The 21,606-nt window shown below is 38.0% G+C and overlaps 1 protein-coding gene across 3 annotated transcripts in view; it reads right to left on the bottom strand.

Moving 5' to 3' along the window:
• nr5a2 (nuclear receptor subfamily 5, group A, member 2) overlaps positions 1 to 21,606 on the bottom strand; it is a 48,253-nt gene that overhangs the window by 13,942 nt on the left and 12,705 nt on the right. For all 3 annotated transcript variants that reach the window (XM_026236051.1, XM_026236050.1, XM_026236049.1), the window contains exons 5-6: positions 4,806 to 4,925; positions 1,842 to 1,989 (exon numbers count right to left, since the gene is read on the bottom strand). In XM_026236051.1, coding sequence (XP_026091836.1) covers positions 1,842 to 1,989; positions 4,806 to 4,925 — 268 coding nt within the window. The remainder of the gene's footprint in view (positions 1 to 1,841; positions 1,990 to 4,805; positions 4,926 to 21,606) is intronic.

Genomic DNA, 21,606 nt, shown 5'->3' with positions numbered 1-21,606 from the left:
ATAAAGCTCCATGGGATTCTCATGTTTCATTTAATTAACCTCTACTGGCTTCTCAATAGCAACTGGCAAAGTGTTTTTCTCATCCCTGCACTTGTAGGAACACAGACCCCCTGCCACCCTTCACCCACAGGATACTATTAATCGGAGCCATCTTTGATCTCTAGGCTTAGTTCTCTTAGTCTCTTAGTCTCTCTGGGCCTGGCACACAGCATGGGTGGAGCGAGCTGCTAGAACGGGGCAGTGCCTGGGGCGATACACTCCCCTCAGGTGAGAGTTTTATTATGGATGATGTTTCCGCCAAATTATTTACACCAACACTCCAGATTCCCCCCAAACTGCAACCAAAAACCTCCGCTATGCAAAACCCGATCAACATAAACACAGCAAGGCTGAGAGGTCTTGAGTTTCATGTGTTTTCAGCACTGGTCTTTGGTCTGGGTAAGATTCGAGGATCATTCTCAACGTGCGGTTGGGGAGCTGGACATTAAGGCTAGTAGTTTCGGGTAGCTCAGGGACGCAGCAAACGGAATGGACAGGATCAAAGCGTCTTACGCCCTTTACACATCATATTCTCTTTTTCTCGGAACCATCGGATGGAACAATCGCGACTGATACGAAGATGCAGAAGTGGACGGGCGGCATTAATATTCCATGTTCTTATGGGGCCACACAGACGGCCAGTCCTGTTTTTTGAAACTTGTCTTTCATGGTGGAGACCTGCAGCTTTTGTGAATTGGTTGTAAGGGCTGCCTTGACCTGTGAGCCATGGAACCTCTAAACATTGCAATGTTAAGCTAGCATGCTAACAGAAGAGAAGCACTGAAGGTTACTGAGAGCTAAAAGCAAAACTGGATGCACTTGGCACGCAGATCTCCAGGAGCAAATGACCTCCTGATTTTCTTAGCTCCAACAGGGGGAAAATGCAACCTTGGTTTTGTTAGTTTCCAAGTAGGAGGTATAGCTAGAATTTGTGTCTCTTAAATAGCACTTCAATGCGGTATACTAATGATTATCTTCTTTTTAATAATGCATTCATTTTTACTTTGACTTGTATTATTATTATTTGATTTAAAAAATGTATGCACCCAAAAATGTTTATTTTGTCATAATTCAAACATGGCAATTCAAGATTGATTAGTGTGCATATTTTATGCAAATTTATGATACTGCTGGATGGAAATACCAAGATTCACATAAAATATCCAAACTGCAAATAAAAAAATGGTGAGTACGTTATTGACTATTAATTTGGCTGGAAACATATTTTCCTTTGACTAATTAACTCAGGGAATAAGAAATGGCAGCTTGAAAAGGATGTCATAAACTTGTATTTTGTACATTTGAATTGAATTTTGAAAATGTGAAAATTCCCAAAAACTGGAACTGTTTTTTACTGCACTCTATAAAACACAGTTATTTCATATTACTTAAAGAAAGCAACAGTGGGTTCGACTTCCGTTTACATTTTGCCGGATTGATTTGGTCTTTTGATCACACTGAAATGTGGCTTTGTTCACAGATTGTTTCTGCAATATGCAGATTTATGATGAATACATAACTAGTGACGTACTGTTTGAAGAGTGACGAAATGCATTCAAGATGAATGAGATCTACACCGTTTTCTGAGAATAGCAGTTTGGGGCCGATTCTGGCATAACCGGTAAAGGAGAGATGGTGGCATTCATAATGATGGTCTTATCGTACAGGGGGAAGTGAATGCAGTCTTGTGGCTTATCTCAAGGTCCCTCAAGAACCTTGGGAGCAAGCAAGTGAGATTTGGATAATGCACACAGGCTGTAGCCCACTTCTCTCCACCCCTCCACCCCTCTCTCTGTACTCACCCAAGCTGAACAGCACTAGGAACTTGAGGCAGACAAACTCCCTCTGGTCCAGCTGAAGGGATCGTAGTTTGCTCACCAGCTCCTGCGCGTGACTCAGGAGGTTGTTGAGTGTGGCACCGGCTTGGGAGGCAATTAGGGCGTAATCCACCTGAAGAGAAAGGGCCAGAGTGTTCACACACAAACAATAACGGTATTACCACAAGCAACATGCCAAATCTCCTTAGGTTTGAAACATCTCCGGTATAGAGAGGTACTACTATAAGTGGAATTTCAAAAATAATTTTGAAGATCGAAAGACAGTCTGTTTTCTTTACACTCTTTATGTCTTCTATTAGTTGAGCCAATCTGAACTAATTATTGCAGTGTTGGGAACTTTTCAATTCATTTTTTGCAAACAGAAATGATATCGATGTTAAAAAGTTTATTCTGAGAAGATAATTTTTTTTTTTTTTGAGCCGGGACTCACAGTGCAGAGTTGTTGGAAATGCTCTAGGAAAAGTTTAGGTCTTGTCCATCGAAAATTCTAGATCTTGAATCAGAGTGCTTTAAGTTTAAAAGTTCAATCAGTAAGCATGTAACCAGTTCTGTCAGCTCTGCTTTTCTTACGCCTCTCTCCCTTTCTCTCCTTCCCAGGCTCCTCTCTGCACAGCAGGGACAGTGCGCTGGGCCGAGGTCTGAATGATAATCAGCATCAAACCGAACGGGGAAGAACTGCACGTTTCTCCATCCCTGGTGCCCAGACCCTCGGACCCCTGCGCCCCACGCCAGATGAGGGCAGTGGGGGTTGGAGAGGCACGAGTGAGAGGTGGCCCCTGGAGGTCCCCCAGGCTACCGGGCCGAACCCTGCGCGGGACCCCCGTGGCCCTCTCCTCCCCTTTCAGGTGCACTTAATATCTGCAGCAGCAGCAAATTTGTCTTGGAGGCAAGTCCTTAGCTGCCACTCACTGTAAGCAAGCCATATTAAATTTTTATATTTATTGACAATTCATTACCATAATTGACTGCGCCAGGGTTTCTGGAAGAAGCTAGACTACGGTCCTCCCAAGCGTAAGGAGAGCTCCCTCAGAGCCGGATTTGCAATTAAAAACACGGGCGGATTGGAATTTATTTATTGTGTAAATATGATGAGTGGAATTTTTTTTAAAGTCCTGGCTGGAGAATGAATCATTTCTCACCAGCTGTATTCGTGGATCTCTTCCGAGGCCCGTATGAAGCTGCTGAAGTTTAGTCAATTAACAGGGATTGGACCAACTGACCCTGTGCCCCAAGCATTAGTAACCAGTCAAAGCATACGATGCATATTTATATCAATACAAGTATTTAAAAATATACAGTACACTACTGTATTGGATTCTTGTGAAGGCCCGGGACCTTCAGTGTGAGATAGATACAACAAAAGAAGGGGTGGAGGGAGAGATGTAGGTCTGTGACATATTGGAAAGCCGCCCATGTAGTGTCATGTGTCACAGCACTTCAGCACTGATCCCCCACAGTGCTTTGCTGCCATACCAACATTAGGGAGAACAGTGACACGTCCTCAAACAGAATAAGAGACAGTGGACAGTTCAGTTTGACAGTCACTGACAGTGTTGTGAAGTAACTACATTTATATAAATAAAAAACTAGAATTAAATGTATGCATTTAGCAGACGCTTTTATCCAAAGCGACTTACAGTGCATTCAGGCTATCGATTTTTACCTTTCATGTATTCCCGGGGAATCGAACCCCCAACCTTGCGCTTGATAGTGCAATGCTCTACCACTTAAGCTACAGGAAAACTAGAATTAAAACTATGCATGCACTACACACCAGTTCGAAGTCGTATTACACTGGATTACTGAATCACAAGATTGCTCTAACAACTGGCAGAGCATTTGTTTGTTATGCATAAGCCTGTGTTCATGCGCGCGAGTGTGTTGTGTGGCTGTGCTGTCAGTAGTCTGCTCTGGAATAATAGGACGTAATGAACTGTTTGAGTCTTTGCCTTCTCTCTCCCCAAAGGCTTTTTTCAGCACCAGCTGTTCATTAGGCAAAATATGCAAACAAGGTCTGGTCCTCCTCCACCCCGCCCCCAACCCTCCTCCAGACCGCGCTAATCAAACACAGAGGCACGCCACGCAGGGCTCTCGCAATCCAGATAAATCAAAGAGAGCGAGCGCTGTGAGCTCTCACAGATCTCCCGATGTGATATCTAACAAATGTTCATGATTCTAGTGCTCATGGATTGCTCTCCCACGGCCAAGAAAAGTCCCCATTATATATTTCTTGAACTGTGCTCTTATCCTTAGATGACCTCTCCGTATCGCTGTCATATTTATCGCCTGTAATTCACTTCTGTTTCCATTCACGTCCTTCTGATAAGCTGTGAACTCTTTGGAAAAAGTTCTGCCGTTCACGAGTGGCTGTGTTTGAGCTGTCACTACAGTTGGAGATCACTTTGTTGAGCAGGAGCGGGAGGAGAGAAAACAGAGAATTAAAAATTAAACTCGAGCCTCACTGACAGGCAGACAGAAGCATATTTATTTATAAGCGGTTTAAACATCTTCTGGAAGTGTGTGTGTGCATGTGCTGGAGCCGAAGACAGAATTAAAGGTCCTCGTGTGCAGAAAACTTCAGCTGAGCCTGAGGCGTCCATCCAGCGATGTTCCTCAGAGACGACTGAGGTAAATCATACATATCTTCTGCTTTCCCTCCCTGTCCGTCTCTCGGTGTCTCTCATCCCTTCTTCACCACGATGACTCGTGCATGCTTAACCAACCATTTTATTTATTCGTTCACCACGCACTTGATAAGAAGTGTACAATTGATTATTCTGGCCACATTAGTTTATACCTAAGCGTAATCTATTTTTAATGGAGTGGCCGGGGCAGTCGATAGCACTTTAAAGGATGTTGATCCACTCTGGCAAAAAGGCCTGATGAGATCTACGGGGAGGAATGGAGGAGACTGAAGCGGACGCTCACCTGTTGCCCCGTGACCAGGAGGATGGAGCCCTCTTTGGCGTGCATCACCTGCCGGAAAACGTGGTCCAGGATGAGGAGTTCACTCCAACAGTTCTGGAGAAGCTTCATTTGGTCGTCAACCTGAGAAGAGACCAACAAATGTTGGTAAATTACAACTTTGTCCAAGTAGTTGGTCATGGTTGAAATCCTTTGAAGTTTTGAATTTAACGTTTATTAACTGTATAATCTTTGAGTTATTTCCTTTTTTGGGTATATTATCTGAGGGGGGAAAATCCTGAAAGAATGGCCCTTTTCAGCATATTTCATTAAGCTCTACTGTTTTTTCTAACTCTACCTCAATGATCATGTCATATACAGTACACCAGCAGTCAAAAGTGTTTGAAAGACATGAACACTCAAATATTACGCAGCACAACGGTTTTAAATCTTGATTTGGTTTCTTGAGCTACAAATCAACATTTTAGAATGATTTCTGAAGGATCATGTGACACCGAAGAAAATTCAGCTTTGATCACAAGAATAAATTAAAACTGAAAATATATTAAAATAGAAAAAGAGGTTTTTTTAAATGTCATAACATAGCACAATACCACTGTTTTTACTGTATTTTAATCAAATAAATACAAGCCTTAAGCCCCATTCACACCAAGAATGATAACTGTAAAGATAACTAAAGATAACGATATCAGCGTCCACACCAGCGAACGATATCGTCTGTTCATTCACATGCGTCTGCCGCTTTAAATTCTTGAGCTCATTATAGCAGGATGGTTTCCAATTGGCTGTCAATGTTTGTGTCTTAATTCTTACAAATCTTAATTATTTCCACATTTTTACCAGTACTGTAGACACAACTTATCATGATTAATCGATCTCAGATGGATAATATCAAGATCTGTTGTACATTTTTGGTTTCTCATTTAATATGCCAAATATGCGATATTATGGAGTTTACAAATGTTGTTTCTATTTGGTTTTTCACTCACAAAAGTTGTTGTTCAGTCATTTGAGTGTTATTTCAACCTTCGACACTCGTGTCTCTGCATTAGTATGTCATTTGGATCAGCCGGTAGGAAATCAATATTGGTCGTTCTCGTGTGAACTTCACCAAATGTCACAGTTTTTCAGCCGCTGTTAATTAATCTGTTTGTCAAGAGATACAGCTTCATTTAAGCTTTGTGATTAAGTAGCGTGTTTAGCGTAGCGCAGTTAGGAGCACGTACAATGAGGCGCTCTGGCACAGGAGTTGAACGGCTCCAACAACACATTCATTGTCACCCTCCTGGGTTCTCATGGCTCCCTTGGTCAATTATTAAACACAAGAGGTGGAACGAGATCTTTCAATCTGATGTCGGCAAGAATGAGGAAAAATAGTGAAAATGAGTCCCCGTCCGACTATTCTTCAAACTGCTACATGTTTCTTTGTGGACAGCTGAAGAGCTACACATGAAACGGTTTTGATTCTTAATACACCCGTGAGAACAGTGTTATGACAATACAGAAATGTACTGAAAATGAATGATTATGAAGACTTGTGAAAACAGCGAGTTGTGAAAATAATACTTGTGGTTTCTCAAGGCAAAGATAACGTGGATGAAATGCCTCTTACTGCCTTGAGCGGCTCCATGGATATCTGGTTCGGATTGTTTTGTCTGCTTGTGATTCTTGTTTGTGCTGCTCTCATAGTCATAACAAATGCTACAAAACCAATTGAAGGAATGGATTTCCAAATCCGGCGAAGCAAAGGCCTCAGAAAACCAATTAAATCTCTTCTTGTTTGATATCATTGGATCAACTATTTTACTGTACAATCAATACTGTATGACCTGATTTCTAACATAATATCTTCAGGTTTGAAATACTAGGACCGGGTTTTAAGCCCAAGAAGCAAATATATGCGTTTGGCATTGTTAACCCATCTCATGTTTCAATTCATGCAAGCCAGACACACCAATACTACAAAGAAACCTGTCATTTGTTCATTTTTTGACTGGCCTTCTCATCAAAGGCCTTGTCCCAACATGAGCCTCTGATGCCTGGCGCTTTTGGGTCATCAAACAGGGACAAGGGTGCCATGAGTCAAAACAGGGGAAGACACATCAGACCTGCACTGCTGCCAGAAACACGTCTGATGGGCAGAGAAGGCATCTCTGACCTTTTAAAGTGTGTCTGACACTGCTGTTTCCATCTCCGCTCACTTGTGCACTGTCACGGCTGTGTGTAACTCGGCTCTGATGTTCACTTACAGTACCATGTCCTTTAACGCTGGAGGTAGATACTTTATAGTGTGATACACAGTTGTATCAAATGTGATCAGCATTTGCGTTTGTGTAAATCGTTGATAAAAATTGTTTTAATATTTTTATTTAAATAAGTAATTTTCTTAAATGTAATGTTGAATTGAATGCAAACATTTTGGAATGTTTTTTACTCGTATACCTAAAAAAGGTGTTTTTTATTGGGTAATTTAAGAAAATATATAATTTACACAGAGTGTGTTATTTACAAAATTGACACTCAAATACAAAAAGTACAAAAGTGATAATTTATTGGACCTCATTAGTCAAACATCAGCAGAATGAATTGTGTCAAACTACTTTTGCAATTTTAAAATCCTATTAACACTATTTGCTTCCATAAATTTAGCAATTTACAGGGGAAAAAAACTGTTATTACTAACTATTTCAACATATGTTTAAGGGACCTTGTTCAAGAAATCAGCAGAATCCATTGAAATTGTTCACAAAACTACTTTTACTATTTTTAAGAAATATTGAAACCATTCTTTAATTGAATTTTGTCAGTTTATGAAATAATTATTTTACAAACAATTTGCAAAGAAAATAACAATTGTTTAGAAATATAATATCTGTCAATTACATTACAAGAAAAAATTGACAACTGGGTATATAATTTAAAAAATGTTGGACTTATTTTGATAAATCTGGGTTTAGACCGTTTTCAGCAACACTGGCAAAACAAGCAGTATTTTAATGTTTAAGCCTGTCATACAGTTGATGTGATTAGTATTTTTCTTTCCAGCATGGATCACAGGAATAAACTCAGGCAGACTCACAGATTGTAAATTCTGCTGTATAATCATGACAAGCTAAAAATAAGATGGCAATCATGTGTTAATGTTTATCTAAATGAGCTGGTGGTGTAAGATGCTGGAAAAATACCTGGAGATCAGCCAAATAAAAACACGCTTATTGATTTCGTCCTACAAACATTGAGCTAGGAATCTGAGCTTTTGTTTGACTGAATAAGAAGCAATTAAACATCTAATCTCTTGACCTACACTGAAATCTCACAATACACCAACTCTCCTTGCATCCCTCAGATATATAAAGTGTGCAACAGTTAAAACTCCGATGTTTGCATTTATTCACGTGCTGTGCTTCCAAATTGTCAAAATCAGAGCTTTTACTTCTCTCCTAAGATAAAAATGCATATCCTCCAAGAAACCAATTTAATTCCTTTACAGGCATTGCTAGATCAATGTACAGATCAATTGCTGAGCCCCATCCTGCTCCTAAAGAACACCCTAAGACCCTCAACAGCACATTGAACAGCACTGAGGAAGCTGCCATGCACCACGTACAACATACACTGATTATTTGCAAAGAATTCCTTTAATTTAAATGCTGTGCAAATATGTCTCGTTGCATATCCAAAAGTAATATTTATTCATCACTGCCTGAAAGGGTTGACCCGTGATAATAGAAAAGACTCCAAATTGCCAAATCTGTGTGCCACAAGCATTGTTAAGGTGCGATTAACGAGCGAACGCAGCTGGAACTGCTTTTAATAAGTATTTTTTTGTTGTTTTTGAAGTGCCCTAATGAACAGATTAACAGAATCTCCTTGAGTGCGCATTAATGAACAGAATGAGATGAATGATTTATTCTCAACTAAAGGCAGGCTGTGAGTGTGCGGTCCACGGTCGCATTTGCATAAATACAAGGAAGAGAGGGAAAAAAAAATCCCATCTGAAATGTTTTGACCTCTTGGATGTAGATCAGCGTTGCTGGTCGGCAAAACTACAGGTGAGGTTTGAAGTGCACTTCAATGGCGTGAGCTTTGAGTTGTCTTCTGTGGACATCTGTTCATACGCTGCTATGCGCACTTCCTTTCTGACGGGCTGAAAAATAGTATTTGATGTTAGATGTTTCCCTTCTGTTTTTACAGCAGTTTATATAAGAAAAAAATGGATCATTACATGAAGAGGGAGGGTGCTTACTGGTCCAAGCCAAAAGAGTCATTTTTCATGAGTGTGTATGACTGCGTTTTTCTTCTGCTTATTTTCTGTTTAACTTTAGAGAGTCAAATCGCTAAAGTTGGTAACATTTACCATTGCTCAGTAAAAAATGTCATGTCAGAAATCCAGTCAATCTAATAAGAGTACGGAGTTTCATATCAGGGTAAAAAGAGTTAGCTTGTTAGCTTGCGCGAAAGCTGCTTCGTCCGCTTCGTTGATCTCTTTATCAACACTAATAGTTTTTGGAAACCTATAAATGTACAGTTACACTTATGGGAGATAATCTAGGTGTCCCTGAATCCCCAAAGGAAGTGCTAACAATTTGTGCTGAGGTGTCACATTCTGGTTTCCTCTTTAAACCGTCCCGTGGGAGCTGGTTTGACGTGCTTTGGATGCTCGAGACTGAAGGGCCTGGTTTATTTGGCCTCGCTTTTCACTGATCTTGTGGAAATCTCCCAGCTTGTTTGTGATGGCAGGGCCTCTGTTTGTTCACTCGCTCTCTTGCTGCCAGGGGGTCTGATAAGCATGCTGGGACTTTGAGCAGGTGGCCACCAGCCGCTTGTGGCCGCATTGCTTCATACATGTGCTCCTCTGGCACTCTCTCTCTGGACTTATTTTAGAGTCCCATATTGCTACAAATTGGACAGAGCCTAGTGAAAGAGCATTTTAATGCGTACTAAATGTACACTAATGTGTACTAATGATCTATAATTCCACATAATCAAAGAATAGCGACACTTGAGGGATGTGAAGTTACAGAAATTTCGTAATAAACATGAGTTTCTCGTAAGTTGAGGTGGAGGGAACTATTTTTTGTGGATCACTATTTGTTTTCAATGTGTTTCCCTCAAGAAAATCTACTGTATGAGTTTAAAAAAAATGTAATATAGAGCAGTAGCCATATGGGCCACATTTATGGCGAATGCTTTCATTGTGGAAAATCGCCGCAGCTAAGATTCTTCGAAATATCTCATTTCGTGTCCAACAGAAGCAAAAATCACAAGGGCTTGGAAGGACGTAAGGACATCAGTTCATAGCGACATTATTAAAATGTGTCTAAAATGTTTCGATACTGTGTGTTGCGTGTGGTGTGTTACAGCGGACTAAGAAAGGCTGGACGCAGAAACCGACTCTCAGCAATGCAAACTATCCGTTTTGTAATCTTGTCCCAGTGATGTCGTGTCCATGGGACACATAGATTATGGAGGCTTTCACTGTGAGCCTGACAGCAATGTAAATTGAGATGTCACAAAATATCTTTGGGAAAACATTTGCATTCCTTGTAGTAGCTAAATCTGTAAAGAGCTCGTGGTATTCTTTCTCCGAGTGTCTCTGTGAGGGGGGATTAAACAGATGCCCATAATTCATGTGTTAGTGCGCAGGCTTGGGACTTGTCCAAGGCCAGCGAGTGGACACCGAGCTGGCTGATGCTGGGGCTGCAGGAGGGGTGTCTGATCGATCGAGACGGGGAATAGAGATTGATCACTTCCCACGGTGACTGCATTAACACGCTCAAGAGTGTGACTCTTGACCTGTGAAACACCCAGAGTTTGATCGGAGTCATCCCACAATAAAAACAACACACGTCGGCATTCAGCAGAGTTTAGTGGGACATGTCAAACCTCTCGGAGATGAATGAGGCTATAAATGCTGCTTCTAATTAGTGCTCAACACATATGGCTTTTTCAATCAATGATCACATGCTTTAATATATATATATATATATATATATATATATATATATATATATATATATATATATATATATATTAGTTAATATATCCATATTATAAAAATATATGTTATATATATATTATATAAAGTTAATATGTACAACATTTTAAAATTATTTTGAACATATTTACAAATCTTTAAATAAATTACAAATGTATATATAAATATTAACTCGTTTTATAAGTTGTAATAATATTTTTAAATCATTTTACAAATATTTTTTACTTTATTATTTATTTACTAATTCTAGCAGCCATCATATATCAGTCTATAACTACCTCTAATTATAATCGAAGATGGCAGAAGTTTACAGATTTATATTCCAAATCAGACGGACGCACTGAAAGAGATCAGGTGTATAGCTTTCAATGGCTCTATTATTGCTGGGATTTAAAAAAATAAAGAGGAAAAAAGACAAAATCTGCACCTGCTGTGCCGTGTTATGGTGCCAGAAGTCATATTCTACTTCAAGGACACTTACTGCGTATCTTTTGAGACTGAAACTGAAACAGGTTCTTACATCATCAATATAAAGCTCTATTTCCACCGCTAGAAAATTATAGTAATTAACAAAGCACTGCAAAGTGCATATACTGTATATGTCCTTATGTGTTTTCCTGAAGGTTTTTCAGTTACTTTTAGATGCTATGATTAAAGACTAATTAATTTAATTCATTCATGAAGAGTAAAGTGGCAGCCTTTCATTAATGAAGTGATATTCAATAAAACCACAACCTTTTTTTCCCTCAGCATGCTTTGCAAAACTATAATAAGTCTCTTGAGCAACAGCACAATCCAGAGAGTATGGAAGGATGAAATTAGGTTATGAGAACATAACAAAACAAAACCAAACTTATCCAAACCTTAGGCCATTTATCAAGTCCATCAGAGCAGCCGTTTCAAACAATTCACGTTAAAAAGTGTACTTCTTTTTTTCCATTTTATCGGAAGGCTTACAGCTAAGAAGCTATCAACTAATTATCAAAAACACAGCAGCCCTGATCAATTATTCAGCTGAACATTAGACTCCTAATACACATGCAGTCATGGGAGGGAAGGCTCTCTGAAGTACCACACACCACGCTACTTTACCCCAACCCCCCTTCCAACGACTCAGTGAGAAAATAATGCTCTCCAAATCCACGCCGCGTCAAGCCCAAATCGATCGAGTTTCTCCATCTGCACGCCGCACACACACATTCACCCGCGGTGTCTCGCGTTTAGAATGATCGCTGTGTTTTTATTTGATTTTATTTCCCCCCGTGCCGTATTTTCCCCTCAATTCCTCGATTTATGGGTGTCTTTATTGGCGACGGCTGTCAATATTTATGGCTTTTGTGTGACACGCTGACAGACAACAGGAAATGACTCTTGATTGGCTCTGTTGGGAAATGGCTCCAGGTAGACCAGGGCTCCTGTATTATTTAGCTGGGAGATGCAGTCGCCTACCAGAGTGGCTTTACGCGTCTGTCTGTTCTCGTCTGTAAGAGTACTAACGCAACGCATTAGTAACGGCATCATCTGTTTTATTGAGAACAAAAAGAACAGCTGATCTCTCAATGTAGATTTACGTTCAGGCATTTTATGCTTTTATTTAGGATTTTATTTTTAAGTTAGTGTTGTTCAAATTTTATTTATATATATATATATATATATATATATATATATATATATATTCAACTTTTGAATTCCTTTACATACATTCACCAGACTAATAGGATGAATTTGGTAATATTAGCGTATAATATATCAAAATAGCAAATAATAGTTTTAGAGGTCATTTTATTGTTTCAAAATTATTTTTTATTTATCTGCAAGTATAATATGGATTACTAACAAATAAAATTGAACTGAATTTATACTATATGAAAGTAGTAAATAAATGCATTGTTTTTTAATTTTTAAATATAATTATATTTGTAATTTATGTTAATAGCATTATACATACACACACATAATATTCATAATATAATTTTTGAAACTAAATGCAGTATATATTGCCATAATATAATAATGTAAGAAAAAGAATGTATTTGTGCAAATATGTGTGTGTTTTTATTTTATATATTCAAACAATAAGACAATATATTATTATTTTTATAATTTCACTATAATACTAATTTACTATAATTATACTAAAATAATTTATTTTGTAATTGTTACATTATTATTTTGATTTAATATATATATATATATATATATATATATATATATATATATATATATATATATATAAATTACATTTCATCAATACCATAGTATATAAATTATTTTTTATTTTAATAATTATTATGACTTGATTTTGAGCCAAAACCTTTGTAATGAGTGACACACTTTGGTTAAGCCTAACAAAGAGTAAACTGGATAACACTAGATGGGTCTCGTGCCAAAGTTCTATTTTAAATAAAGTTTATATTTTAAATAAAGTGTCAGACACGTGCCACTGTAGACCACCCTCCTTCACTGAGCCTTACAAACAGAAACAGACAGAACTCAAAGGCCTGCATACACGGTCTGAGATCAACATTACTGCCTTAACTATTACGTCCATATAGTGCCATTTTTGGCCTTGCACCATTGTAACGTAATGCGCTCTAGTTTTAAAACCGCTGTCAACATGTCAGTTACTTGAGTGTTGGCCTGGTGCGAATTTGAAATATTTTCCTCTCCCGTAGTTCAGAAATGGTGAAAGCTTTTTTTCATCTTCGTCAGGGGGTCAGGATAAAGAAAGAATGTAATTACGAAAAACATTCTGAAAGTTACGCGCATTGATGTAATGTGTTTGGAAACGTTTAAAAGTGCCAGGACGATGCCAGTCGAACCTACGCTGTGAGGCAGAAATAAAAAATATAAGCCGTTTAATGAACAGGTGGCTTTGTCTTTTTCTGACGCCTTCGTGAACATTTCTTCGCAACTGCATCTAACGTTCTCCAGCTGAATCACACATGCCGTTCATCAGGAGCAAATCCATTCACACAGTCCAGTTAAATATAAGTGTAAGCCTAGCCTGCACCCGTCTTTCTGACCACGGTCCTTATCTATTGTCTTAGGGACCTTTCAGCGCGCCCGGAATAAACCGTAGTAAATAAGACGTGAAAATAGAGGTCATAGACAACTGCTGATAGAGCGAGGCTGAGATCGGATACTAGAAACCTCATGCCTGCACTAATTACTACAAGTTAATTAAACACTGAAGGACAGGACAACAGTAGATCTGGGCGAATTAAACAAATGCTGTTTTGTAATGTGCACATGAAAAGTTTTAGACTCTCAGTTGGCGCTGGCTTTTTATGGATTTGTTTCAAACCCATTACGGCAAACAGGTGCAAAACTACAGCTGCTGTGCAAATTTAATTTACAAGTGTGAGGTACACGAAAAAACCTCTAAAAAAGTAATAGAAAATATTTTGTGTGTATGTGTACATATGTATGTACAACCATTTAAAATATACTAAAATATTCTAAATATTTAAGTATCAATGCATTTGTATGTATGTTTTGCATGCATTTGGATTAACTATTATATATATATATATATATATATATATATATATATATATATATATATATATATATATATATATATATTGTACAAGGCGCTATTTTGGTATAAAGCAACTATTTTTGGTTATGAGGGCAAATGCGCAGCCGTTTTTACTTTTGGACTTGTACATAAGGGGTGAAAATGTAGATCGAGGTGATTTGTTAGCTTAAATCAGCCGTCGACTCAGTCTGATCCGGGTGTTTTGGGGCTTCACTCTAAATCCTAGTTTTAACGAGCATCCAGTGCGGCCAATAAAAAAGGCTTTTACCTTAATCGCCACAAGATAATATCAAACATTTGTCACTTTCCGGAGTACTAAGTGCTTACAAATGCCGAAGCCACGTTAAACATATTTCTGTCTTTTTACCCCATTGCCGAGTGCAACAAAAGGACTGGAAGCAGCGGTACGAGTCCATCAGCTTCTGGGCAGGACCTAGAAGTTCATGACAGGCTTTTATCCCTCATCAAAGCAACAAGTGGATGAACAGACTTTTCTCCGTCCGCTCCAAACCCCTCCCTGGAGTCTCCCACAGGCCCTGAGGGGAGTTCAGACCCTAAATCTCTCCTTTTAACAAGTGTACACACTTCCTTCCTTCGCCCGGTTAGGCCTTGAGGGTGCAGGACGCATTTTTCAGGGAGAAAGAGAGTGGAGCTGACCTCAGCTGCCATATAGGAAGCTCTGTATGCAATGCCCCGTGAAAGAGAGCTGTGGATGCCGTGTTTTAAGAGCTGCGATCTGGTTGGCTGACTTATACGCAGCTTTAGGGAGTCAGGATGCACATTTATCAGTCCTCCAGGAAACAGAGTCCTGTTTACAAGCTACCAGGCTGCTATAATGAGCACTTCTGAAGAAAAACTAGGAAAAATTGGCGAGAAATCTTGACACAACATAAATATTTTTGTTTTACACCATTTTTAAGTCATTAAAACATTTACAATTTTGGAGTCTCTTGATTAAAAATACAGTTAAAAAAGTAATATTACGAAATATTATTGGCATTTAAAATAACTGTTCTATTTTAGTATGTTTAAATGTAAATAATTAATGGATTTCCTTAAATCCTTAAAAACTGAAAGAACTGTATTTATTTGAATTTTCTGTAACATTGTAAATCAAGTGAAACAGTATTTTTTTTCTCAGTTTTTCTGAGATTTCTGAGAAATAATCAGTATTTCTGAATACTTCTTTTAGATTTTTCAGGTCAGTTTTTGTTAAAATAATAAATAAAAAGTCTCTTTTCATTCATAATGGATCCTTATTGAATAAAACATTTTTTTTCTTACTGACACCAAACTGACACCCCCCCCCCCCCCCCCCAAAAAAAAAAAATATTATTGTGTTTAATTATTTAGTTGTTTGTTTGAAATGATCACTAACTCCAGATTCTATTTTCTTTACATTTGTCTGTTTTTTTGCTTCAAATTAATAAATAAAAAAAGGAGTAATACATGTTTTTTAAAGTTTTAAAAAACATGAAGTTACAATTGTGAAATTTGCTAGATATAAACCCACAATTAGCTTTTTATACTTTAATGAGGCAGAAATGGGCTTCATAAGTGATTGGCTACTTCAAATGTCAGTCAGATTGTCTCTTCCTGTCCACGTAGACGGTTCCTGTCCAGAATCTGCTGCCAAAGTGAATCAGACAACTGTGAGACTATTGACTGATGGACTCAAATAATAAGCTTCTAATCGTTTTAATGATTTAATATCAGTCATGACTGTGTATAAATTAATGTTTACATTCAACTTTCCTCGTCCACCTTCCCGTGATCCACCTTGAATTTAATTTTCCTGGTATCTTCGGGGGGCAAAAAGTTGAACTTCAGCGCTGCAATATTTATGAAGTGCCAAAACACCGCATTCTTCCAGAATTCATGACAAGACATGGAGTTTTTGTCCAATTGTGCATTATTTATGAATGAAAAAAGGGCCTTTGTGGACGTCTCCTGCTGCCCATCTCTTCTGATCAAACAGATATTGTTACCACTGAAATAGCGGGGAAAAAACAGCCTGCCAAAAAGGCCGAGCGGAGTGATGGGAGAATATTAAGAGAGAAAATATGTACAGGAGCAGGCCTTATGAAAACTCACAAGCTATCTCCAATTGTGGCTGCTGCCCAGCCAGTGGATATCATCTATCAGTGGACAAATGCAGGGATGAGAACACTGCGTCTCAAATGAGATAATATATCTTTGAAAGCCTATGCCTGCACCAGGCCCAAAGCCCATATATCAAGTCTGAGCTGCTGGTGGATCCGGTCCAGGGGCCATTAACCTCCCACCTGTTTCCCCCCCTGTCCTTCACCACGCACCCCTGCCCTTGGTGTCGCTTCTGGGGCTCATTCGGCCCCCCTTTCCCCTCGTGACAATAACCCCCCATGCCACACGCCAACGTAAAGCGACTGCAGGCGGAATAATTCAAATTCGGCGGATCAGGGACACGCTTACAAATCTCCGCTCACAAGCGAGCTGTTTGTCAGGATGCACGCTGGCTTGACCTCAGGACGTCTGTGAGTCACGGGGAGGGCAGGAGGCGCTGCGGCCCGTCTGGGTTGTATATGTGGAGTTGAAGCTGGGGTCGAGGTGTTATAAATCGTGCACAAGTTCACAGATCGCGACCGCAACGCCTTATTAATTTCTGCAGATACGACGGCCACGGAAATTACAGTCTCTGACATAAACCTCTGAAATTGGATTGGCGGATTAACAAAAACGGAACAGAATGACGAAAAACGATGTGTAGCATAAAAATATTAACGGAGGGTGAAAGTATTCCTCTCCAAGTCGATCTGAAATGAACACAGCATAATATATTAATATGTAATAGTCTCAAAAGGTATTACACTTACATTACATGTTTTAAAAGTCACTTATTTTCACCAAGGTGTTATTTATTTGATCAAAAATACAGTAAAAACTGTAATATTGTTAAATATTATTAAAATTTAAAATAACGGTTTTCTATTTGATTATGTTTCGAAATGTAATTTATTTCTGTGATGTCAAAGCTGAATTTTCAGCATCATAACTCAAGTCTTTAGTGTCACATGATCAGTAGAATATGCTGATTTGGTGCTCAAAAAACATTTCTTATTATTATCAATGCTGATATTGCTGCTCATTTTAATGGAAACTTATGAAGTTTTTTTTTTTTTTTACGTGATTCTCTGATGAGTAGAAAGTTTACAAGAATGGCATTTATTTGAAGTATTTACTGTACTTTTTTTTTTTTTTTATAAGAGTAATTTAACACATCTTTACTGAATAAAGGTATTCATTTAAAAATTACTAACCTCAAACTTTTCAACGTTAGTGTAAAATAAAATATATGCAGGAACGTTATTGAAAAAAAAATCAAACCAAGTTGCATTTATTTAAAGAAAAAGACTGCAAACACTTCTCATGCAAAACATACTTTACATAAGGAAACTTATGTGAAAAATAAATATAAAACTTTCTGTATGCAGATGCCACTTGTTTTGTTTTGTTATATTTTATTTCATTTAATCCAGTGAAATTCATTCAGGCTTGTCCATTGACTTAATTGTCTTAAGTAACCACTCTTACTATTTCTACATAATATAGTATTAAACATAGTATGGGAATTTCTGAAAGCATTAAATACCTGGAAAAATAATTATATGTAAATAGGTTTTACTATGAAGTTTAGAAGCTCAGAGTTTAAATAAAAAAAAATATACATTGCATAATTAAATACTTTTTAAAAATTCCCAGCCAGACACTAGCATGAATGAATGGTGACCATCTAGACTCTGTAACACTGAACGTGCCACAGGAAGTGATGGGCAGCCACAGACCCGGTCCTCTCTTTCCTCGCATCTGCTTTTTCAATAAGCACGAGTCTCACGGCTGGGTGCAGGTTGGAGAACAAGGCCCTAATACACTGCTGCTTTACTTAATGGCAGACCTGGTATTGTCATTCATTTCACTGTCGAAAAAGAGAGAGAGAGAAACGAGGGAGAGAGCGAAAAAAAATGGCTAACAGTCCCCGAGCAGCCGTGAAAGAATAAAAATAAATATTGGCGCCACAAGTCAGGGTATTGTAAGCTTCGCACGGATGACTTTTATCAGCTCGGAGGACTACATTTAAGACAGTACATTTGTGGCACAATATCAGCGGTGATTAAGTTTACCCAAGTACATTGTGTCGGGGACAGAAAAGATGCAGGAATCCTCACTAGAACGATTAACCCTGTGGTGAATCTGTGTGTTTTAATGCCATTGTGTGGTGAGGAAAAAAAAGAAGCGCACGCATCCTATCCGTTAAACAATAGCCCGCCATCCACAATGAAAGGGTGATCTCTCTATGGATGCGAATCACTCTCCACGTTATGGGCCGGGCAGCTAACGACAGAGCCAGGGGAGGACAAGCACGCACACAGGCCTCATACCAGCTCATATTGTCAATGCAAACACTGGGAAGCTTGCATCTGTTTCCCCCCCACCCGCTAAACATGACTCCCACCCTTAGCATGAAAAACCAGCCAGACGACAGGGACGCGGCTGGCACGCACCTTCAAACACGCGATGATGCATACCCCAAGCATTTGTATAACATGCAATTAATAACTAGCTAGCTTCTGTACAACATTGTTTTCACTAGCAAGCAAACTGGGAGGATAAAATAGTGAATCTGATTTAGTTGAACAGGCGATTTCATTCATTAACCCTATAAAGTCTAGTGTATCATATTTAGTACACACATTTCTAAGGCTTTTAAATTATCAACATAATTAATTTAGCTTCTGTTCAACTTTTTATTATTAGTCAGCTAACTTTGAAGCTACAATAGCCATTTTGATGTAGTTTTACAAGTCTTTTTGTTTATTAACCCTATGAAGTCTAATGTATCATATTTGAGTTACAAATTTCTATGGTGTCTAAATTGTCAACATAATTAAATTAGCTTCTGCACAATAGTTTTATTGTCTAGCTATTTGTGTGGCTACAATAGCAGTTTTGGCATAGATTACAAGCCATTTTGTACCTTAACTCTATAAAGGCTGATTTATTATATTTGATAAACAAATTTGTAAGGTTTCTTAATTAACAACATAATTAATTAAGCTTCTGTGTGAGATTTTTTTTTTATTAGCCAGCAATCTGGGGGTCTACAATAGCAATTTTGACCATTTTATTAATTAACCCTATAATCGTATCCATTTTTAATTTGTAAATTCCAAGGGTCTCTGATTATCAAAGCTAATAAAAAATCCTACTGATTGCTTTTTAAGCAAGTCTTTTAAAGGCCTTTTAATATAATTGTAAAAGCATATTCCTTCAATTTATGATTCATGTGTCTTTTTCTGTGAAATCTTTACAGATTTTTTATCAAGTAAACATAAGAATAATTTTTATATTGTTTGTAATATTTTAAAATTAATACTTGTAATGCACTTGTTAATAACACTTGTTAATGGATTGAAGCGTACCCATACATCATTTCTTTAGAAAAACCATGTTAAAATGTGAGTTTCAAATATGATCATTAGGCTTTTAAGGGACATTTATCCGTCATTAAACAAAGCATTTAAATATCATCTTACCAAGACATATTATTGGTAGATAATATACAGAATGATACTGATGTTCCATTTAAGTAGTCTGATATACCGTTATGAAAATCTACATTACAAGCTATCAAAATTTCTTCTTATATTTTGGGCATATAAATATCATCAACTGTACTACAATGCATACTATTTGCTCGGTTTGTGCCTCTGAAGAGTACTATGATTTACACTATCGTACTAATATTTTATATATCATTCTTTATAAAATTAAAAGGTCTCCTTTTTTGCAGCCAAATATATCTCATGTCTGTAGTCGGTTGTTGCTAATTTTTCACCTCTCCCTCTTTTCCCAAATTTTACAGCTTTACTGTCGCCCAAGTGTAAGAAATGGCCATTGGAAAGTTCCTCTTGGTTTTTTTTTCGTGTTTCTGAACACAATAGTGAGCTCTCTTCAGAGATCCCATCATGACCAGATATTTATGAGAGCTGTAACCGAAGTCCAACTTATGGAAACTAAATCTTTAAACACTTGGCAGACGTTTCGCACCCAGCTCTATTACGAGAGAAATTCTTTTGTTCTTACGAGGCTAATAATAGCGCTGTAAATGTAGTTATATTTATAGCCGACTCACCACCCTCCCAGACAAGCCTTATATTCACTTGTATTTCCTGTGTTTATTATGCTACCCACCGTTTTGTTATTAGCTCGCTCGCAGAATATTTGCAAATCACCTTTTTTTGTGTTCATCTAGTAGATAAAGCATTTTTTATTGATGTCTGAGGTCGTTTCGGTTACATACTTTACATTTTTGAGCTCTCTTCGAGCAGTTGTGTTAGCTAGCATATGCTAGCAGTGGTTGTTTACACAGGTGCCGATGTATAAACATACTAAACTGCTAGCGTAGCATCGATAATGAAATGTTGATTTCAATTATTAGCATGTTGATCCAGAGCACCTTCTGAGAAATGGATGACTCACTAAATTCTAGGAAATATATATATAAAAAAAAAGGAAATATGAATAAATGTGAGGGAAGGCTTTTCACAGCATCCATTTACTGCATTTCAGTGCCATTAAACCTGAATATATAGCTCTTGTTTTGATGTCCCTGTATTATTTGAGCTCTTGATATATGAAGCTTGTTAAAAACGCAACATTATGTGGGAAAAACCTCCATCAGCATCACAAAGCTCCGTGGGTAACAAAGCCATACAAGTGTTCACTAATTAGAGTCAGGAGTGGGGTCAGATTTTCTAGTGCTACCTTTTTTTGTGTGTGTGTTTTTTTCATTAACACTCCAGCGTATGATTTAGCGAGGGCACATGATAGCTGCGCTAGTTACAACTTCACTGCCAAACTACGACTACTAATGTCAAATTTGACAGCTACGCCCTTGTCTCTTTTAACAGCTTTTGTGTACAACAATTAGCCGGGGCGAAAAAATAGTCATAACATCAAGGGGAAGCTACTCCACCGCAGCAAAAGGTGAAGTGCAAACACAATGAAAGGTAAATGATACAGACAGCAATTAGCCATACACAAATGCTAATCCACGCTAAAGTGGGAATACAATGCTTGAGCCAAAGAGTCTGAGAACGGATAACAAAGCTCTATACCTAAGAGCACAGGGTAGAGCTTAACATTCAGCTTTATAACAAAGGCATGAAAACAGAATTTAAGTTCCTGTTTGACCAGCAAAATATGTTTTGAAAAAAACAAAAAAA

The sequence above is a fragment of the Carassius auratus genome, chromosome 47, assembly GCF_003368295.1.
Source record: "Carassius auratus strain Wakin chromosome 47, ASM336829v1, whole genome shotgun sequence".
Lineage (NCBI taxonomy): Eukaryota > Metazoa > Chordata > Actinopteri > Cypriniformes > Cyprinidae > Carassius > Carassius auratus.
Note: the sequence above shows the minus strand (reverse complement) of the source record. Positions and strands in the feature narration are given on the sequence as shown.